At 47.6% G+C, this 20,140-nt stretch overlaps 1 protein-coding gene across 2 annotated transcripts; it reads left to right on the top strand.

The window, feature by feature from the left end:
- Nucleotides 1-1,612: 1,612 nt before the first annotated feature.
- On the top strand, nucleotides 1,613-9,924 carry LOC137930758 (potassium channel subfamily K member 15-like). 2 transcript variants are annotated; one of them, XM_068774065.1, is made up of 3 exons: nucleotides 1,613-2,131; nucleotides 8,037-8,658; nucleotides 9,052-9,924. In XM_068774065.1, exons 2-3 carry the CDS (start codon nucleotides 8,160-8,162, stop codon nucleotides 9,780-9,782), a joined length of 1,230 nt encoding a protein of 409 aa, XP_068630166.1. In that variant the 5' UTR covers nucleotides 1,613-2,131; nucleotides 8,037-8,159; the 3' UTR covers nucleotides 9,783-9,924. The 2 variants fall into 2 exon arrangements, with proteins under 2 accessions (XP_068630166.1, XP_068630167.1); XM_068774066.1 differs by having other exon boundaries at nucleotides 1,613-1,850.
- Nucleotides 9,925-20,140: the final 10,216 nt, after the last annotated feature.

Raw genomic sequence — 20,140 nt, forward strand, 5'->3', positions numbered from 1 at the left:
ACTACATGTTTAACGTCATGTGAAAGAAGTTCCCGCGCAGAGCGCTGAGCTGCGTGCGTTCGCAAATAGTTTGAGCGCGGCGCCCACCGGCTCACGTAATCAATTAAACGTGTCGGATGTAATAGCACCTCGTCATTTTGGAAAATGAATTTGTCAAACTCACCCATTCCTGTCTGCAGTTCGTGTGCTCGCGCTGGGCTCAATGACTGCTTCAAAACAGTTCAGTAACTACCGAACGCGTGTACGTGCGCGCTAAACCCAGCTTCTAACTTCGGTTCATTATTAATTACTTTGCCGATATTCCAGCCGACACGTGTTCACGCAGTTTCATTTTATAAGTGTTCGGATTCGTAGCCGATGCTGTGCATTCTCTAAAAGAACAAATTACATGAAAGGAAAAGTAACAGGCTTGGAAGTTATTTTCTTGACAGGGGAGAGAAAAATGAATTAATAGGTTTCACAAGAGAAAATAATTTGTGAGCGCTCCAACACGCCTCGCCAGAATCGCGTACAGTCGTAGTAACAGCCGACTCGATTTAAATTTTCTGTTGCGTTATTTAAAAACATCTATGAACGACGAGACTGGCGAGAGACCATGAGACACGAGCACGCGGCAGAGTCTCCGGGTGACCACCGATGAGCAGACGCGAAACGGGTTCGGTGTGAGATTTAAAGCAATGTATTCAGTGCTGGTGAAAGGTACATCACTTCGCACGTTTCATTTAATTTGTTCTCTCAAATTTCTGGAGACATCGGACAAGATAAAATCTGAGTTAAGAAATAACGGGCTAGTTGCGAAAGGAGTTCCAAAAAAAAGCGTCGACTGTCGAGCGGACAAATTCAATTTGTCGCCGTGAGGACGCTAAAATTCAACGATCGAAGTTTTTCAAATGAATTTTCATGAAAATCTCGGCGGCCCATTGACAAGTCCATTAGATTTCAATTAAGGTAGAATGATTTATGTGCCCGACGAAAGAAGCGGCCGCGGCGTCGCTTCGGGGATTCTGTTTTTGTAGAGCGCGGTCACGCGCCGCGGGGCAGCGGTCTCTTGCGACTCAAGGGTTTCCCTGACGTCCCGAGGTTTGTGCACGTGTCGCACTTCGGGTGCACCCGTCGCGTGCCCGATGCTCGGCGTTCATGTCGCGGCGCGTCGCCGGCCCGGGATCGAGCCGTGCCTCCTCCGACGCCCGTCTCATTGCACTGTTTCCGCGTCCCTCCTGCAATTTGTATAGTTTGTAAGATTTCAGTAAAAAATTATGAGGGTTTGATTCAATTAGCAATATTCAGAAGCTATTTCTGTGAGATAAAGTGTAGACTCTAACAAATCTACAAAGCTCATAAAAATCTGGTTGGGAAGAATGACGCCTCTCATAGGTGGCCGCGCTGAGCAGCAGTACTTTCCATTACACATTAAAGTCTACAACACCTTATGTGAGCAACATATAAAGCTGCAGGTTGGCAGCCGGCGAACGTTGCGAAGAAATACAGTCAATACGCAGCTGTCCACTTGCGGTACTGCTGCGCCGGGACGCAGACACACTCGCCTCGTGTCTGGTTACTGGGCACAGCGGCAGAACGGACGTTAGTTATGAATAAAACGAGTGGACTGGTCGATTGCGTCAACAATTGAGTATTAGTTGTTTGCGTGTGTGCGTGCGTGCGTGCGTGTGTGTGACCGGAGCCGAGCGGTGGGACACGTGCGGCACGGTGGCGCACCGCACGCGCCCGCCGGTCGCAAGTGCACGGCGCCGCGGGTGATGCCGGCCGCGACCGGGAAGCGCTCCCGAGACATGAAGAAGGACTATCCCCGGCGCGCGTGCAACGTCTTCTCAGCGTCCGCAGTTAATTATGTCAGTGTCTGATATAACAGTGTAACATTAAAATTAAATGTTAAATGCACCAGCATTAGTGATGTATTTGAGGACAATTGGAGACGATTCATTTGTACATAGACAGGCTTAAATAATAACAAAAACAAACTTGTGTCGCTGTACTGGGCGAGCGCCGTCGGAACGCTGTCGGCAGCGACGCTACGGCGACGGGCACCACGTTTTTCTTGGACGAGTCGTGTTGCAGCCGCACTTGGCCGCCGGGGAATGTTATTCGCGATCGCGCTGAGGTTGCGGCGCTCGTAAGTAGCCATGAAATTGTAAATCCTTGCCGAGCATAATGTACCGGGCCAGCGATTTAAAATTTCGGTGTTTTACGGGTCGGTTCGCAAAGACGGGTGTTGGGTAAATGAAAGAGAGATGTGCACTTCCAGGCGGCACGGTCGATACAGACATTAAATGTTCTTTAATTACGTTTGCGGTGCAAAAGCACTTTGCACCGAAACATGCGCGGCCGCTGCTTTACAGGATATGTAAAGGCATCAGAGACCTACAGCACACCGCGCGCGCGTCACCGCAGCGGTGTTGCCGGAGCACGAGTTGTTCGGATGCAAAGCTGAGGATAAGCATCGAGCCGGTGTGGTGACTTACGCAATATGTCCCTATTGCAGGGTTGCCTCGTCTCCTCTCTATTAAACAAATAAGGCAATAAATGCCACGTTGCAAGTACGTGCTGGCCGCGCCCCGTGCCGTCCGCATAGCATGTCGCCGTCTTTAAGCTGTCGCAGTAAAAACATGCGCACACATACGTCGTGTGCCCCGTTGAACGCTAAGAACGTACCTACTAATAAGCGGGTGGAGATGTTTCGAAGTAAAACTTGTCCGAGCTGCCCTTGGCGGGCGGGCGAAGCACTCGCAGAGTAACTGACCCCAGTGCTCACGGCGCCGGACGGCGCTGTCCATGCTCGGCTACTTAGCGGATGTAGGTCTATGTAGCTCTGTCTCCGTCGCCGCCGTCGCCATTGCCTTATTGTTTGTGCTGTCGTATTTTTCGAATGCTGTTAATTAAAATTGAATGAAAAAATCTTGCAAAATTCAAGCTTGCTCCAAGGCATACTTCGAGAAGGCCTCTTCCCACCCTAATCCTCTCATAGCGAGATCCACTCGCTACAACCCCGGTTTCTCCTTCAGAAACCTCATGAGGCGTCCTAAAGATGTCCTCACTGATCCTATTACAGGGTTCACACAACCCACTCACGACACACCACACGCTTCAGTCACTCACTGCACTACAAGCGCGAACTCTCCTACTACAGCAACCACTCCACTGGCGACCGCTCACCGCACGAACATACGCGCGCGATGCACAAAAATCAAACATCACACTTCTCCTCGTCCGTTAAGTAAACGGCGCCGGCCTTCCGGCGTCGCCGCCGCGAACAGCGTGGGCGATCCGAGGTAGGATCAGTATCCTTCCTTAGATTGCCGAGTGGTCCACGCTGCCTTTAACACTTAACTTCCCATGCAGTACACTTCAGCAACACCGATCAGACACGCGCACTAGCCGTGAGTTCTGCCGGCCAGCAACGTCGCGCCTGATTTGTGTCTTCGAGGACTGGCTGGGATGCCCCGCTGCCCCTATCCTGCTCTTCGTCTTCAACGTCTCTCCACCAAGCACTGATGCGAGTTCCGACACTCAAACTTTGTTAAGGTTTAAAGTTCACGGACCCCTCCGTTCCGTGAACTCATTCCGACGAAGCTGTAAAAGCCGCAAGGCTAACAGCATTAACTTCTTTAGATACATTGCAATACAATCTTGCAACGCTCCGGATCACAACGGGGACACTATCAGGACGAGTACTAACAAGGAACGAGGACACAAAAAGAGTGCGTCGGTGCGTGAGACGCCACCTAGCTAGTGAACGCGACCGAGGCCAGTGTCCTTCTCCCGGGCAATGGATGTAAACTGCTGCGCGGGCGCATTGGAATGTTTGTTATAAAAACAAAGGTCCGCTGAACCCATAGCACGCCTCCACGTGCCCACGCCGCACTTGAGATGTACCGTACCCCGCAAAGGTTCAACAATTTATGTCACATTTCTCGTGTTTATATTTTTTGGTTAAAATTTTAATTAAGACGTATGGGACGTTAACATGCAGCGTTACACCAGTCACCGTGTATTATTGGTTTATTTGTGCAAAATTAGGATTGCAATTAAGGGAAAGCTATCTATAGTTATTTTCTCAGCACGCGGGCTATTGACTCTGACGTCACAGAGTGCCACTGGCGCGAGATAAGCGGTGCATTCAGGACGGCGTTAGTAACAACTTTTTGTTATCTGTCAAATCAAAAGATTCCACGGCATTCTCACGGTGCGTTGATTCTTTTCCAAAGTGTGATTGTTTAGCGGTAGAACAAACGTGAATAAATCTATTAATAAAATATTTCGATTGCAGGTTTAATTTAAATTTGTCATTATATATAAATACATATTTTTCATATTGTCAATGTTTTATGTAGGGCTAAGATAAGTTTTTTTTTAAAGGACTGTCTCTGCTGCGCGAATGGCATTTGCATATTCCGCGGGTGTTGAGGCAGTGCGACGCGAAATGCGCCCGCATAGATACGCGAGCTATGATGTTGGACGCTCTATGGGGTGATTAGACTAGAGCTCCCATGACGAGACCTCTGCGCCAGAGGTCAGAAGGTTTCGGCGTGGTCAGTTGCCTTTGCAATAATATCACTACTTCCAATTCAGAAAGCGTTAGCGCTGAGAGAAGAAGCGGCGGAAGAAACTCCAGCAACGTCTCTATCTAGTATGATGGGGGAGGGGTGTTGGGGGATGGGGGTTGACACCCCCTGTGATATGCGATCCGACCTCGTTGCCGTCGAGACCGACTGGCTGTCGACCGGCGACGATGACCGTGTGCAGTGTACGTGGCTTGTCGCGATGTCGTCGGGCCGCCAAGAAGCTCGAGCGCGTGTCGGGCTCTCAGGACGACGCGGCGTTTTAATGTACCGGGTGTGATTGTGATCTAGTTGGCGGCACCTAAATACATGAATTTGTGTTTCGAGCGGCAGAGTGAAAGTAATGAATTGATGCCAGTGTCTACATGCAGGTGTTCGTTGCGTAGGTAGCGCGCACGGACCTGTCCTGTACGACCCGTGGTCTGTAAATGACGCGCGGCTTGGCTCGCTGGAGCACGGGCTTGCGGATGTGAACACGTATCTGATTACATCTCTATTATTCGGCGGTGACATTTGACTGCCGCTGTTTAGTAATGGATAGAGACGGTCGCGTACGAAGGCCACCTTTTTCGTGCGCCTACTATATGTTCTATGAAATTGTGTTTTCAAAGAACAAAAAAACATTATATGTATTTTATATATATATATATATATATATATATATATATATATATACACTTATACATATACATATTTGAAAAGCATCAACGCGGCCCTTGGCGAGGCAGTCGCAAAAGCAAACCAAATGTTGCAGTTTAAACTCTTAAATCCTGCCACAAAATCTCAATTAGGACCGAGATTGTACTTGACTTAATGTTGTATTTGAAAACTAAGACGCCACCCAAAGGTTTTCTAGGAAGTCAAACGACGATCTCGGTACAGTTTAAGAGCTTTTGACTTTCGTTTGTCGACTTGTTATTATTTTCTCTCGTGAGCACGCGCGCTCGGGTCGGCTCGGGAGTGGGTACAGCTTTTTTTAAAAGTCACTTCAGTTTAGTGCAAAGTGCATTACATCAAAGTAATCCACCCGTGTGCGTACCTGCTGCGTTTGGTTCTTTCTTCGCGTCAGCAAGCGAAAGCGAGGCAGTTCAGTTGCGGACACTTCCTTGTAATATATTTGTAGCACGAATATGTATTCGTGGTCCTTTTAGTTTCCGACAACTTGCAATAAAGTAGACGATAGTACTTTATGTAGTAAGTGCGTCGATATAAGCGCATACGACATGTTTTGTTTTTTATCGGTGACCATAATAGTTATTACTCATACGTCGCGTGTCGAGGCAGCTCGACGCGACGGTATAGCATTTTCTCCATATCAGTTTCAGTCGAGCTAAAGATGGTTACTATGTACATACCTTTATAAATAAGTAGTTTTTTTACTAAAGTATATGTATTATATGTGCGCTGGGTATATATTTTTAACCGATGCATTTTTGTAAAAATTATCAGAAAAAATAAAACTTTAATCGTTTCTACCTTATAAATTATCACAATACATAACCTAATACAAACAAACATATTGTCAAAAAATGTTTTCATGCATATCACCGAAAAACTGTTGTAAGTTTATAAAACATACAATCACAGCGCTTTAGTTCTGTACTCGGCGCGACTTTATCAAAATATTATGTAATTTTTGTCTCTAAATTGACCTGAATATTTTTTAAATAAAAATCAAAGTTAACTAGCGTTCTACCCCTGCTTTGGACGTATTTTATGAATCAAAAGATTTTTACTATATGCCTAATACGCCGAGGGAAACGGTCTGTTTTATAAGAGAAAAATTGTATTAAAATAACTTTAGTTTTTTCATTCGTACGTCCTTCTTTATACACTTTGAGTCGTAGCGCCATCTACAGCGCCAACCTCTTGCGACCGCAGTCGACGCGAGAAAGTAAAACCCGTTTTTGAAATAAGCATCAAATTCAGGGATTGACTACAAAACAATTTTATGGTTTAGGTGTAACAACGAGACTAAATTATGGCGACACAGTTCACGGAGAGAAACCTTTTGCCGAGTAAATATTTGCGATTCCATGTTATAACGCAATTCAAAAGATAGAGGAGGTGATTAATGGTTTTAAAAAAAACAAAGTGTATTGCACGCACGCGTACGAAAAGCACGACGGACAACGCGCTGCACGCGCTGACGAAATGCAGACGAACGCAGCGACACGCGGCGGGCGTGCGGCGACACGATGCGCTACGGAGCTACGGTATTACTGTACCTGTTAACATAAACAGGCGGGCGAAAGTGATGGCGGAATGAAAATTAGTTTAGTGACGCGAGGTTTGAATAAATACTTTGTGAGTTATTAATCCGGGCCGACGAGCGGCGGCTTGAAAAGGTCGAGGAGATCAATCAAATGTGTCAACAGCATTAGCAATAACGCGGTGTCCACTCCGCCCCCCGCCCCCCGGCCCCCCGGCCCCCCGGCGCGCTCGAGTGCAGGGGGCGGTCACGCCGCGCGTGTCTAATTGTGTTGCTGCGCGCCGCTGCAGCAGACGAGGGCCGCGGCACTCGACGCCGGAGCGACTTGGGCACGGCCCCGCCGATGTGCGATAGCCCGCGCGCGGTCCCCCGCCCCGAGTGGCTGCGGTAATTCCCGGCGTACGCAGAATTCGAAAGAGATTCAGATTTAACGGCGCAGAGAAATGTTTTAAACTCGTTATAAAGTTCCCTCTTTTGTCTCAAGCAGGCGTCTGCGCTGCGACCGCGCACAATGGCGCCGGGACAAAAGTATTGTCGGCCGCAGTCTTTGTGAAAGTTTCACAGCGCGGCGCGAGGATTCTCAAATCTAATGATTCCTTATCGCAATGATTACCTGCATTGATTTAACAAAGCACTGCCACGTTTACATGTATAGTAACAATGATTTGTAAAAAAGTATTTCGTTATCTTCTTATCAAACGATAGACTCCCACTGCTGGATGTTGGTCCTTTTCAAAGGTCGTCTTGATGGGCGGGCCCGCGCTGCCGCCTCCGGTGACTTTCTGCTTACTTACAAAGTCACCGGCCCGCCTCGTGCGAGGCCGGTCTGCGCCGCATATAGTTCGTGACACGATCATTATGGAAGTGAGGACGGTAAATAAAATAAATCTCAGCGATTTATAGTTTGTACTGCGGACTCTACACCGGACTGCAACACGTGATGCGACCGTAACAATCGAATAACAATATGTGAACGTATGTACGAGGTTTTATTTCCATGCAACACCCTAGTTAGTGCCCCTTTCGCCGGAGAATTTCCGTGTGGGAGGCCACGCGCGCAGTATTCTAAATCGGTGTAGGTAATGCCAGGATGCAGGTGCATAAACAATGACCAGTGTCGAAATAAATCCATAATTGATCGGTTTTAGCCGAACTCTTCAGGCCTTTTCTATAAACGGACACGTCCCGCGGCGTGATCGAACCCGTTTTGTCGAGAACGACTTAACGACAAGTGCCTTCCGTTTCAGATAAATTCACGGAAGTCGTCGACGGCGAACGTTACAGCGTGCAGTCTAGAATGTTTAGAGTAAAGAAGAGAAGACATCACAAGAAATATAAAGTGCGATGAGAGGCGCGCCTGCGTCGGCACTATGATCGAGGAGGGAGCGCCGTGTCAGCGCGCCGGCTTCCTGGACGAGGGCGACTGCTGCTTCTCCGAGCGCGAGGACGCGCGCCTGTTCTGCTGCCGCTGCGCGCACAAGCGACGCGCCTCGCCGCTCACCTGCCTCGCCGTCTGTTTCCTGGTGCTCACCTACAACCTGCTCGGTGGCTTCCTGTTCCTCGCGCTCGAGGGCGGACTCGTCGCCGAGGAGACCGCCGTCGCCGCCTCCAAGCCTAACCCCACGCAGCAGGGGGGCGGCGACCTCCGCTCCAAGACCGTGGAGCGTCTGTGGTCCATCACGGAGGACTTGAATATTTTGTACAAAGAAAACTGGACCAAGCTCGCCGCCAAGGAGTTAATGGATTTCCAGAAAGTTCTACTGCGCTCTGTGCGCAGCGCGGAAGGGCAGCGGTACGAGCCCGGTGCGCACTACCGCTGGACCTTCTCCAGCAGCTTCCTGTACGCGCTCACGCTCATCACCACAATCGGTGAGTGACCTGCGTGCTCGTTATTGCTTGCTACACTCCGTCACTGCGTCGACCGACGGCGGTGTTCTTTTTCTTAATCGTGTGCTCATGGCAAAGCATTCCATAAAACAGTCGTTCCCAACTTCTCCTAAGAAAAAGTAAAAAAAATTTAAGTTTAAGAGTAAGCGAGTTGGCCTTTTGCAACTTCTGATAGAATGAAGATATCACTGCGGTGCTGAGTCCACGATATCTGCACCAGGTTTCCAGGGCTTGAATGTTTTTATTTATTTATTAATGTTCCTGAAAACCATTAACAAACAGCCATCCCCTAATGTCAGTAAGTGTATTCTCGTGAGCTCGAGCGCGCTGCTAGCGTCGAGTGTTGCGATTTGACGTGCGATGTCGTGTCCGCAGGCCACGGCAACGTCGCACCCAAGTCGTCGGTGGGCAAGGTGGTGGCGGTGGCGTACGCGTGCATCGGCATCCCGATTATAATGCTGTATCTGTCAACTATCGGCGAAGCGCTGGCGAGGAACTTTCGGGTCCTCTACTCCAAAATCTGCCCCGCGAGATTGAAAACCGGTAACTTCCACACCGGGGCGGAGTGCCTCGGGCGTTACCCGCCGGGCCCGGAGCGGCGCCGCGGCGTGGATCCCGACAAGAGCGAAAAACAATGCGACGGGCATAAGTCCACGCCCTTCCAGGCAGCGCTCAATCTGGACAACCTGAGCAGCGGCTACCATTGGACGTGCCGCGACCACACGCGCGTGCCCGTCGCGCTGAGCCTGCTGGTGGCCGCGCTCTACGTGCTGCTGGGCACATTCGTGTTCCAGAGCACGGAGAAGTGGAACTTGGTGGACGGGTGCTACTTCTCGTTCTCCAGTCTCGCGACCATCGGGTTCGGCAGTTTGCGGCCTGGCGCGCACGCGGCGGCCGTGTCGCCCAAGGCGGAGGATGCAGCCGTAGGCGTTTGCTGTGTGTACATCCTGGTGGGCATCGTGGTAGTGGCCATGTGCTTCAACCTGGTGCAGGAGGACGCCGGCTGGGCGGCGAGAGGCGTGGCGGCGCTGTGCGCCCGCGGCGGCCGCGGAGCTCGAGCCGTGCACAGCGCCGAGCGCGCGCCTCCTGCGCGACGTCCCCCCTGACGGCGGCCCCCCGCGTCGCCGGCCGCGCCTGCCGTAGCGCCCGCGCCTGCGCGCCCTCCGCCCCGCGAGCCCCGCGCCCCGCGCGATCCTCGTGCGCACCCGGCGCGATTCAGCAGCCTGCCGCGGCGGCGCTCAGCGGCGCCGGGCGAGGGCAGCTTCGCTCGGGGCGCGGGCGGCGGGGCGGGGCGTGCGGGGGGCGCGGCGGGCCCGCGCTGCCTCAGCGAGCTGAACCTGAGCGCGCGCCGCGACCGCACCGTGACGTTCTGCGACGAACGGGCGCCCGCCGACGACGTCTTCATGTGACTTTGTTACGCAATAAACTTAAACTTTTACACGCGCTACTTTCATTTCCGCCCCCGGCTGGCTGCGGACGCATATCGGCGCCAGTCCACCACTACACATGCAACCGTTTCATTTTGAGAAAACAATAACGACACGTAATTAAAGTGCGGACACTTCTTATTATTGGCCACTGTGGTTACTAATACTTTTTAATATTAACTTATGATTGCTCATTCAAATTTTCAGTCAATATGAATTCAATCTAATCAAATGGTCGATGTTTAAGTGAATCACGATTGTAAATCATTGCCGTGGAACACACGCGAGTACGATCCTAGCTTTTGCTTTTGTAACTTTACTGTTGAAATAAACGCAACTCGTCTTTTTTGCACTTTTACCAAAGAACGACGTATGTGCATAGTACAGGTCGCATACGCAGGTAGGAAATACCGTATGCAAGAAACATTCCGTAATAATTGGAGCGGGGAGACACTTGCAGAGCCTGTGTCATAAAGTAATTTTTATCAAAAGTAACGAGTACTCCTAGGTGACCAGGAGTTGCCTGCATTGTATGAAAGTATGTTTGCAAGGGAGTTGCAAGCGATATAAGCGTGTGTGCAGTTACTGTGAGCGGTGGGCGGCGCGTGGGCGGCTCCGCGATCACACCGACGCGACGGAGTACGACGGCTGGCCCGACGGCGGCCCACGCGCAGCACGCACTGCAACGCCGACGGCTGCCGGTGGTGCTGTGCTAGGATACGAGGACACCCAAAGCTTTAAGATTGACAGAAATTTAATTTGGTGACGACTTGTAAATGAATTATTTATTTGCAAGTGCATATAGCCAGGTCCAGGTATTCACGGAGCACGAGTGATTCTTTGAATACATGCATAGGTTTAAGCTCAAGGAGTCTCTCGTGAATCTGTAAACCAGACCGTGATGCACCTTATCGCGGGCTGTCCTGTATTTCGAGGACTCGACTTGGATGTCGACGTCGCAGTGGGTAGGAGGATAGTGAAGCAGAATGTTGCTTCCCTCATAGGCGCAATAAATGTCGCCCGGTCTTCCAACAGTTCTTAAGAAAGGTACATGATAAACAAAAATAACATTGAGATACAAAACAAAATGACAGCTTAATCGACGGTAAGTAATGCCTGCAACTAAAACAGGTGTATAAATAAGGTTAATAAGATAACATATTAAAGGAAAGTTTTAATGGAAAGAAAGTAATTATTAGAAATAAAAATAAAATTGTAAATAAAAATTATATACTGTAATAATTTGTGATCTAGGAATGCGAATACGGGAAGAAAGGCGACGCGTAAAAGAAGATATGAAAGAGAAGGGAAAAAGAGATTGTGAAGGACAAAAGGAAAGTGTTGAATGTCAATGCAAGATGACAAAATATCAATAATTATTTAATATGCAAAATGAAAATGTCAATGTGAGTGCCCAAATTAGCCGCGCCCCGGGAACGGCAAATAAAACGAAGCGATCCGATCAAGGTCTAATTAAGCACTAGTTTATTTTATAAAAAATAATGCAGGTGCATTCAAAAGTCAATGAACTTAATATCTAGGACGCGATGACGCGCGGAGCAAATATTAAATCAAAATGCATGTACTTTGTAGAGAAAGTATATAAGAAATTAGGAAGGATGAAAAGCAAATGATGGATAAAATGAAATATTGAAAAAATATTCATCCTGCACCAAACACAGCGGAGAGAACGAGAGTTCCCAAAAACGGAGGCCATTAAAAAATGTATACAGCCTGCAAAATCCTTTGTGCGAAGCAGAGCGCACTTTTCTTTGTAAATAGTAGAACGGGGGATGGACCTTCCCAGCGCTGCTCTGGAAATTGTATAATACGCACCAAGTTGTGAAATGTTCGTGTGAAAATTTCGTGACTCTAAAACGTTTTTTTCATTAATTTCATTTTACTTAATTTTAATGCGATCCCTTGCTTTTGGCAAATTCGGTAGACGAAGAGAGGAAAACGCTTGCAGACTAAATGGTTAGCAACCATGAGCCTTGATAAGCATTTAGTGATACCATCCTCGCAAAAACTTAAATCATAAGAAAACTACTTACTCGTTACCAGGTGCATCGATAATAATGTACAGTACGTTCTGCAGGCGGTTATAATCAGCTAAGAATATTCTCTATTCTTAGCTGATTATGACCGCCTGCAATAAGTCTGCATCTGAATATCGCAGGAACTTAGTCATGAACTTCCATTATTCGATGTTTGCATGAACTGTATTGATGGTTCCGGACCTGAGGCGGGTACTACATAAGGGTATTTACATAACAGTAAATGACTTTTACCGTTTTCAGAGAACGAAAAAAAATCATTAATTATAAAAAATACCAAGACTTTAGACTGTATTTTATACTTACAATGGAGTCAATATTAAAACTGAATAAAAATATACTAACCACTGTTGTTTTTTTCCTTAAACCATTAAAATTACTAATAGAACATTACTGATTTTTTATAAGAAGGAAATGCAAATGCCTATCAATTTTGAATTCAAGTTTGTCAAGTTGATACTTGACGGTGTGCTACGAATCTTCCCAGGTCACGCTGAAACTCTGTATTAGTAAAATTTAATTTCGAATTTATTATAATTCCATACGCGGCAAACAGTTGGTGCAGATCGCGCATGATGTCATGTCTGCAAACCGCGCGGCGCGGCGCGCTGTCGTCGCCCGTATCAATTGAGAGTTGTCTCGGCGTAGTCGCGGAACGTCCGGAGTGCATCGACAGTCGCAGCCATTGCCGCCGATGGCTGAGCGTTTAAACATTTTACATGAAAATTGTAAGCGGCCTGCGCTCCCCGGCTATGAATTATGCATCGCGCTCCGTCGTGTCCTGTCTACGATTCTCGCAAGATATTCGGGCCGTTCGTATGCAAATGACGCGCCCGGGCGGCGGTAGCTCCGCGCTAAACATCTACATTAGCTATAACATAGAACAATGTCATTGGCGAGTTTGAGTCGGCGCGACGGGCAGGCGACGCCATCGGTCGCTGCTGACGCGCTCAAGAGTCGACGTCAGGCTGCGCAGCTCGTCTACGCGCGGAAACACCGACACATCAGCGCTCGCACCGCAGACCCGATGCGCCAAACTTATTAGTAAGTGAGTTAAGGTCATTTGGTAACGCATTATATGGGTCGACGCGTCGGGACGGGTTGACGGGACTTTCGCGGAGCAGCCGACTTCGGGCGGTCGCAGTCAAACAACTGCGTTTACGTGAGACATTGACGTAGAACAAGTTCGCGGCCGCTCCGCTACAGATCTCTGCGGAGACGGGATAGTCCCAAACATGCGGCACGCGGGCGCAGTGCGGGAGGGTGGGGCAGAAGGTGGAGCAGCTACAACAGTGCGCTAAGCGGCACAGAGCCCGTTATTAAATAATTCCGACCGGCTGCCTCGGGAGGCCGGGCCGCTCGCAGCGCCGAGCGTAGATTCTTTCCCGATCGGAAACTAGACTCGAAGCCAAGCAAGCGTTTATTCATACCGCATTATGTTTTTCTGTATGAGAAACGACTTTTTTATCAGAAAATTCCACAACTTGCACTGCGCCCATCACCGCGCAATTACCTGTAGAAACTGACTTCATTATCAGTTTTCGGTTCTGAAACATTTAACAATATATTTTAACCGTTCTATTTACATCGGCGGTCACTATGAACTGAAACTATGAAAATAAGGATACCTTACTATGCGCTGTGGTCGAAAGTCCACAGGCTTCGGTCAATACTGGGAGCTGAGCAATAGAGAATAGTTATAAGGACCATTACACACTGGGCACTATTATAGCTCTGCTACTTTGTGAGCTCTGGCTACCTACTGCTATCTATTGCTATATAATTATTACTAGCTGACCCGGCGAACCTAACAGTCAATGAATGTCGCGTTACCTTTTAGCTGAACTAGTTTAGGCTTTGATGAACGTAATACAATGATACAAAATAATATTAATACAGAAAGAAATATAAAACTATTTTATTATGATGAATGATGATGAATACATACAGAATGAGAATAAAAATTAAAAAAATAATAATAATTAAAGACTTCAGAAACACATGTCAGAAAAAAATGATTGGAAACTATGTTGTGCAGATTGGGATGCACTCGGATTAATTCAATAATCGGATTTTCATTCAAGCACCTTGTGGTAAACGACATTCTTTGCTTTTTGGTCAGGCGCAAGAACAAATAAAGTGGACGGTTTGCCGACACGTGAGCATGCCACGTAAAATAGACCATGAGAAAAACATGCATTTTTTAGATTGAGACCACAAATGGTCAAAGATTGGCCCTGTGATTTGTTGATCGTCAAGGCGAAGGCAAGACGAATCGGGAATTTAATTAGTTTAAACTCAAAGGGCATATCTGTTGAGATCATCGGATTCCTTGGAATAAGAACTACTTCATCTTTAAATTTTCCTTTAAGTATCGACGCGTGAATCACATTACTCATCAGTTTTCTTATCACCAAACACGTTCTATTGCACAGTTTTGGTTGGTTTTAATTTATAAGCATGATGACTCCCGAGCCAACCTTCAGTTGTAAATTGTGCGGTGGTAAACCAGGCACATCCATGGTAAACCATACACCTCTACCCTGAAACAGCAGAGACCTTGTACTGCCTCAATCGGTTGAATAGTAACAGCTGGTCGGACGACAGATTTATAATATTGTTCATAATACGAATAAAACTAGAAGCAAAAGTCGGAAGATTTGTCGCAGGCACTACATGTTTAACGTCATGTGAAAGAAGTTCCCGCGCAGAGCGCTGAGCTGCGTGCGTTCGCAAATAGTTTGAGCGCGGCGCCCACCGGCTCACGTAATCAATTAAACGTGTCGGATGTAATAGCACCTCGTCATTTTGGAAAATGAATTTGTCAAACTCACCCATTCCTGTCTGCAGTTCGTGTGCTCGCGCTGGGCTCAATGACTGCTTCAAAACAGTTCAGTAACTACCGAACGCGTGTACGTGCGCGCTAAACCCAGCTTCTAACTTCGGTTCATTATTAATTACTTTGCCGATATTCCAGCCGACACGTGTTCACGCAGTTTCATTTTATAAGTGTTCGGATTCGTAGCCGATGCTGTGCATTCTCTAAAAGAACAAATTACATGAAAGGAAAAGTAACAGGCTTGGAAGTTATTTTCTTGACAGGGGAGAGAAAAATGAATTAATAGGTTTCACAAGAGAAAATAATTTGTGAGCGCTCCAACACGCCTCGCCAGAATCGCGTACAGTCGTAGTAACAGCCGACTCGATTTAAATTTTCTGTTGCGTTATTTAAAAACATCTATGAACGACGAGACTGGCGAGAGACCATGAGACACGAGCACGCGGCAGAGTCTCCGGGTGACCACCGATGAGCAGACGCGAAACGGGTTCGGTGTGAGATTTAAAGCAATGTATTCAGTGCTGGTGAAAGGTACATCACTTCGCACGTTTCATTTAATTTGTTCTCTCAAATTTCTGGAGACATCGGACAAGATAAAATCTGAGTTAAGAAATAACGGGCTAGTTGCGAAAGGAGTTCCAAAAAAAAGCGTCGACTGTCGAGCGGACAAATTCAATTTGTCGCCGTGAGGACGCTAAAATTCAACGATCGAAGTTTTTCAAATGAATTTTCATGAAAATCTCGGCGGCCCATTGACAAGTCCATTAGATTTCAATTAAGGTAGAATGATTTATGTGCCCGACGAAAGAAGCGGCCGCGGCGTCGCTTCGGGGATTCTGTTTTTGTAGAGCGCGGTCACGCGCCGCGGGGCAGCGGTCTCTTGCGACTCAAGGGTTTCCCTGACGTCCCGAGGTTTGTGCACGTGTCGCACTTCGGGTGCACCCGTCGCGTGCCCGATGCTCGGCGTTCATGTCGCGGCGCGTCGCCGGCCCGGGATCGAGCCGTGCCTCCTCCGACGCCCGTCTCATTGCACTGTTTCCGCGTCCCTCCTGCAATTTGTATAGTTTGTAAGATTTCAGTAAAAAATTATGAGGGTTTGATTCAATTAGCAATATTCAGAAGCTATTTCTGTGAGATAAAGTGTAGACTCTAACAAATCTACAAAGCTCATAAAAATCTGGTTGGGAAGAATGACGCCTCTCATAGGTGGCCGCGCTGAGCAGCAGTACTTTCCATTACACATTAAAGTCTACAACACCTTATGTGAGCAACATATAAAGCTGCAGGTTGGCAGCCGGCGAACGTTGCGAAGAAATACAGTCAATACGCAGCTGTCCACTTGCGGTACTGCTGCGCCGGGACGCAGACACACTCGCCTCGTGTCTGGTTACTGGGCACAGCGGCAGAACGGACGTTAGTTATGAATAAAACGAGTGCCAGAGACGAGCCGCGCGCCGCCGACGACGCGCCCGTGAATAAACAAACGAACGGACTACACTTGACGCGATAAAGCGCGTCCTAAACAAATGTTTGGAGGCGCGGAAAGGTTTCTTCAAAAGCAATATCGTAAGACTAGCGCTCCAGCGCCCCTCCCCCCTCCCCCCTTGTCTCGTGACTCTTGCCTTTGAATCGCGTCCTTGTTAGTATCAGCCTTTGCCTGGTCAAGACGTTCGCGGCCGGAATATTTAAAAGACTTCTCTTCCATTACACAACACTTGGAATTAGTCAACATAACATTTACTTGCAGTATCACTTACGCGCTAAGAACGCTGCAGTAAGGGAATGTATATAGGTATCGGGACCTACATCCATCGAAAATTTAAATCAATGATACGTACTGAGTTCACGTTCAATATCTGAATTAAGTGATAATACTTTACTATTAACCGCTGCTCACTTTCTTGTAGGAGAATCAGATGCGTTCGCGGATCTGCGACGAAAACCAGCTGTCGATTACGAAGAGTTTATTATCGGTAAAAATCTCTCAGCCTGTTTGCAATACGACAGAACGTTTCATAGCTGCCGTTCAATCAACTTATTACGCCATCTAGCGCATTGGGACATGAATTGAAATTACTTAAATCCAGTGAAATAAAATTACGATAATGTAGATATAACTACGTTAACTAAGATTAGACATTTTGTCTTGTTTCCGAGATCTGGCTACACGCGCACCGCTACGCGCCCGGCTACGCGCATTGCTACGCGTTCGGCTACGGGCACCGCTACTATTTGTACGCGGCTACGTTACTACGCCCAATACAAATACGGCCGCTACGCACATGGGTCTTGGCGATTAGATTTACATTAAAATATAATAAAAGGTAAAAAATTTACAGAAAGTTATCAAGGCCAGGTACGAGAGGAGAATACGTTATTGAACTGAACTGAGCACACACTTCTTGTAAAAGCAATGTATATTTAATACTTGACAAGTGGTCCAGCGGATGCGCTCTGCGGCTCCGCCTGTTTGCTAGCTCACGCGCGTCTAATGCTCTCGACGTACTTCCCAGAATTAATATTACAACCAGTGTACTGACGCTAAATTAGTTTGATGGAGGCCTGTTGTTTTGACTGTACAGACTTCCAGTCGGATCGTGACTCTACCGAGATATTTATGAATGAAGGGCAGCTGCCGATTACGTTGAGAGGGCACGCGCGCGACGCTGTCGCGAGGCCGCTCCGAGTTGCAGTTTGTATGCAGTCGCCTTGTCAGCGCACACACGCATGCGATCTCGGCGGCGGCAATTGAACCGTCGCTCGCGGCTCAACCCGCACAACATTAGTACTAATATTTTACAAGCTGCGATCGTTTCGCGCGTTGCTAAGTCAATATATAATAAGTAAGTGTAAAAAACTATCGGAGCGGCTTATGTTCATTGCGTAGCGGACGTGCGACGAAAAAAATTAAAGTAAATTAGGAGCCCAACAGAAAGGCTGCCGCGCCTGGCTTTGCGATAGTGTCGGCAACCACGCACTTTGGTGAACAGGAGTCTTACTAAGTCTTATTTCTCCTTAAAAGCGGCGATTGTGAACACTTGAAGTTATTAGGAAACAAAAACAACCTTGGCACCTCAACAATATGGCGTAACAAATATAATATAAATAAGAAGCGTTTGAACATTAAATGTACTATAACACATCCAGATGTGTTATAGTACATCCACGTTTCTATTCACTCACTGCGTATATACTATGTAAATCGAGTGAGATATATCGTTTCGGATAATGTGGGAGCGCCAATGCTTAAGTCGAATACGAACTTCCGTTCACACTCTATGGCAGAGCTGAGGGCTCCCCTCTGTAGTAAGCCGCGTGTCCCGACAGCTTTGACGTCTGCCTTTGCCATCGATTATTTTTTCATGAGCTCCGAGAGTGCATGCAAATAAAAAATAATTTGTTAAAAAATAATACAATTTCCTTGGCGTAGCCAAGTGCGACCGGTCCGAGCGGTGGGTTAACGGCGCGCGTATCGCAATACAACTCCAGAGGAGCTCCAGATCAAAATAATTTTAAAAGGCTTCCGGGCGCGCGCCGCCCTGCTCCCGGTACACGAACACACGATTACTGAAAATAAGGGTAACACGGGAGCTTTGAAGCGTCTTAAATGGAAAAGCTTTGGAAAGCTTTTATATCTCCAAAATACACTTTTATATAAATTTTTGTCGGAATTACGCTCGCGATGAGATGTAACGAAATTATTGCGACCGTGAATATACTTTGTGTTTGTATTGTATAGCGCAGTGCCTGGCGGCATGGCTGCCAACTATTCATGAACGCCGTTTGAACAAAGTTCGAATAATATTTTGATCGCAGACAAGCATCTAATGTATTTTGGCCAAAAAATCCTTCAGCTGGACGCTCGACAAATGTGAAGCGCGCAGTCGCCTCGGCGCCGCACGCGCACGCGCACGCTGCACGTGTACAACTCGTGTCAGTTGGAATTTGTTAAAACGATGACAGAGCACCGTCACGCGGCGCGACGGGATGACGGGATGCTACCAAACCGCATCTCAGCGACTGCGTGATTTACTTCGACTCTATTTTCAATTAATATACATTTCTTGTACACTATGCTTGAAATTAAGTTTTACAGAAGGTTTGCACGTGCGTGTAGTTCGGGAGCTGCGGCGCGTGCTGCCTTCTATTAACATTGTGCTGAAGCGAATGGTTCTACAAAATTTATAAATTGCTGCCGCCTCACTCCAGTTGCAGTTCGGAATTCCATACGTTGTTTACACTCAAATTTAAATAGGGTTGTGCTGAGCGTGTCCCCCGCCGGATCCCGCTTGCGTTACAAGTTATTTCGTGTCACCGAGCTGTCTAATGTTGATACGGACATCGGTCGGCGCCGAGACACACAGCGTGCGTAGTGCTTATTTGTTATATGAAGACGTTGCTCTAATGATTATTTATAATCTCTTCGACAGTTTAAAAATAAATTTCGTTCACAAGTGTCGCGACAGAGCCGCCTCTGGTCGCGGGCAACCGGCGCACTCCGGAGCTAATGCTTCGCCTCGCTTTGTTTTATTGTGCGTCTGCGAACAAACGGTAACGACTACGGTGCGCGGGGAGCGCGCGCGGGGGGGGGGGATGTGCGGGGAAAGGGGTGCGCGCGGGGGTGCGCAGGACGTGGGGGAAGTACACCATTCGTTAACAGCTGAACATAAGACGCGATCGAGTAGCAACAACACAAGCGCTCCCGAGCCGCGGCGGCCTGCAAGCACGCCACGTCGTTGTATTTCCGGGACGTCGCTTGCGGCCCCGACTACACAACTGAACTTTATCTGCTCTTATAATTTATAAAGGAAATCGCGATGAAATGTTAATATCGATAGAGCAAATATATGAACAAATAAATTAATGAAGGTTCGTTTAGTTCTTCGCTTGAACTGTTCAAAGTGTCTTCTTTTATTATATTTATGACCTAATCATTAAGAAAAGTTACAAGAATAGCGCGTGCATAATTTTTTTAACAGTTACGTTTTACAGTTTCAGTATTATGACATTATAAGAAAACTAACACCTGCAATGCAATGAAAATAACACCTCTGTTCACTATTATTGAGCGAATGCGCCAATGGTTGCTCTAAGCCTGCGCGGCCACGCGCTGAAGATGTCGCGACCAGGCGACTAAGTCC

This window comes from Battus philenor, unplaced genomic scaffold, assembly GCF_028537555.1.
Source record: "Battus philenor isolate CCGP_79_NKW_IND1 unplaced genomic scaffold, ilBatPhil1.0.hap1 SCAF_64, whole genome shotgun sequence".
Lineage (NCBI taxonomy): Eukaryota > Metazoa > Arthropoda > Insecta > Lepidoptera > Papilionidae > Battus > Battus philenor.

What these genes read in the sequence shown, in the direction of transcription:
- LOC137930758 (XM_068774065.1), top strand. Translation starts at nt 8,160, where the DNA reads ATGATCGAGGAGGGAGCGCCGTGTCAGCGCGCCGGCTTCCTGGACGAG. An exon ending in CACGCTCATCACCACAATCG is followed by an intron (nt 8,659 to 9,051) that starts GTGAGTGACCTG and finishes TCGTGTCCGCAG; the next exon opens with GCCACGGCAACGTCGCACCC.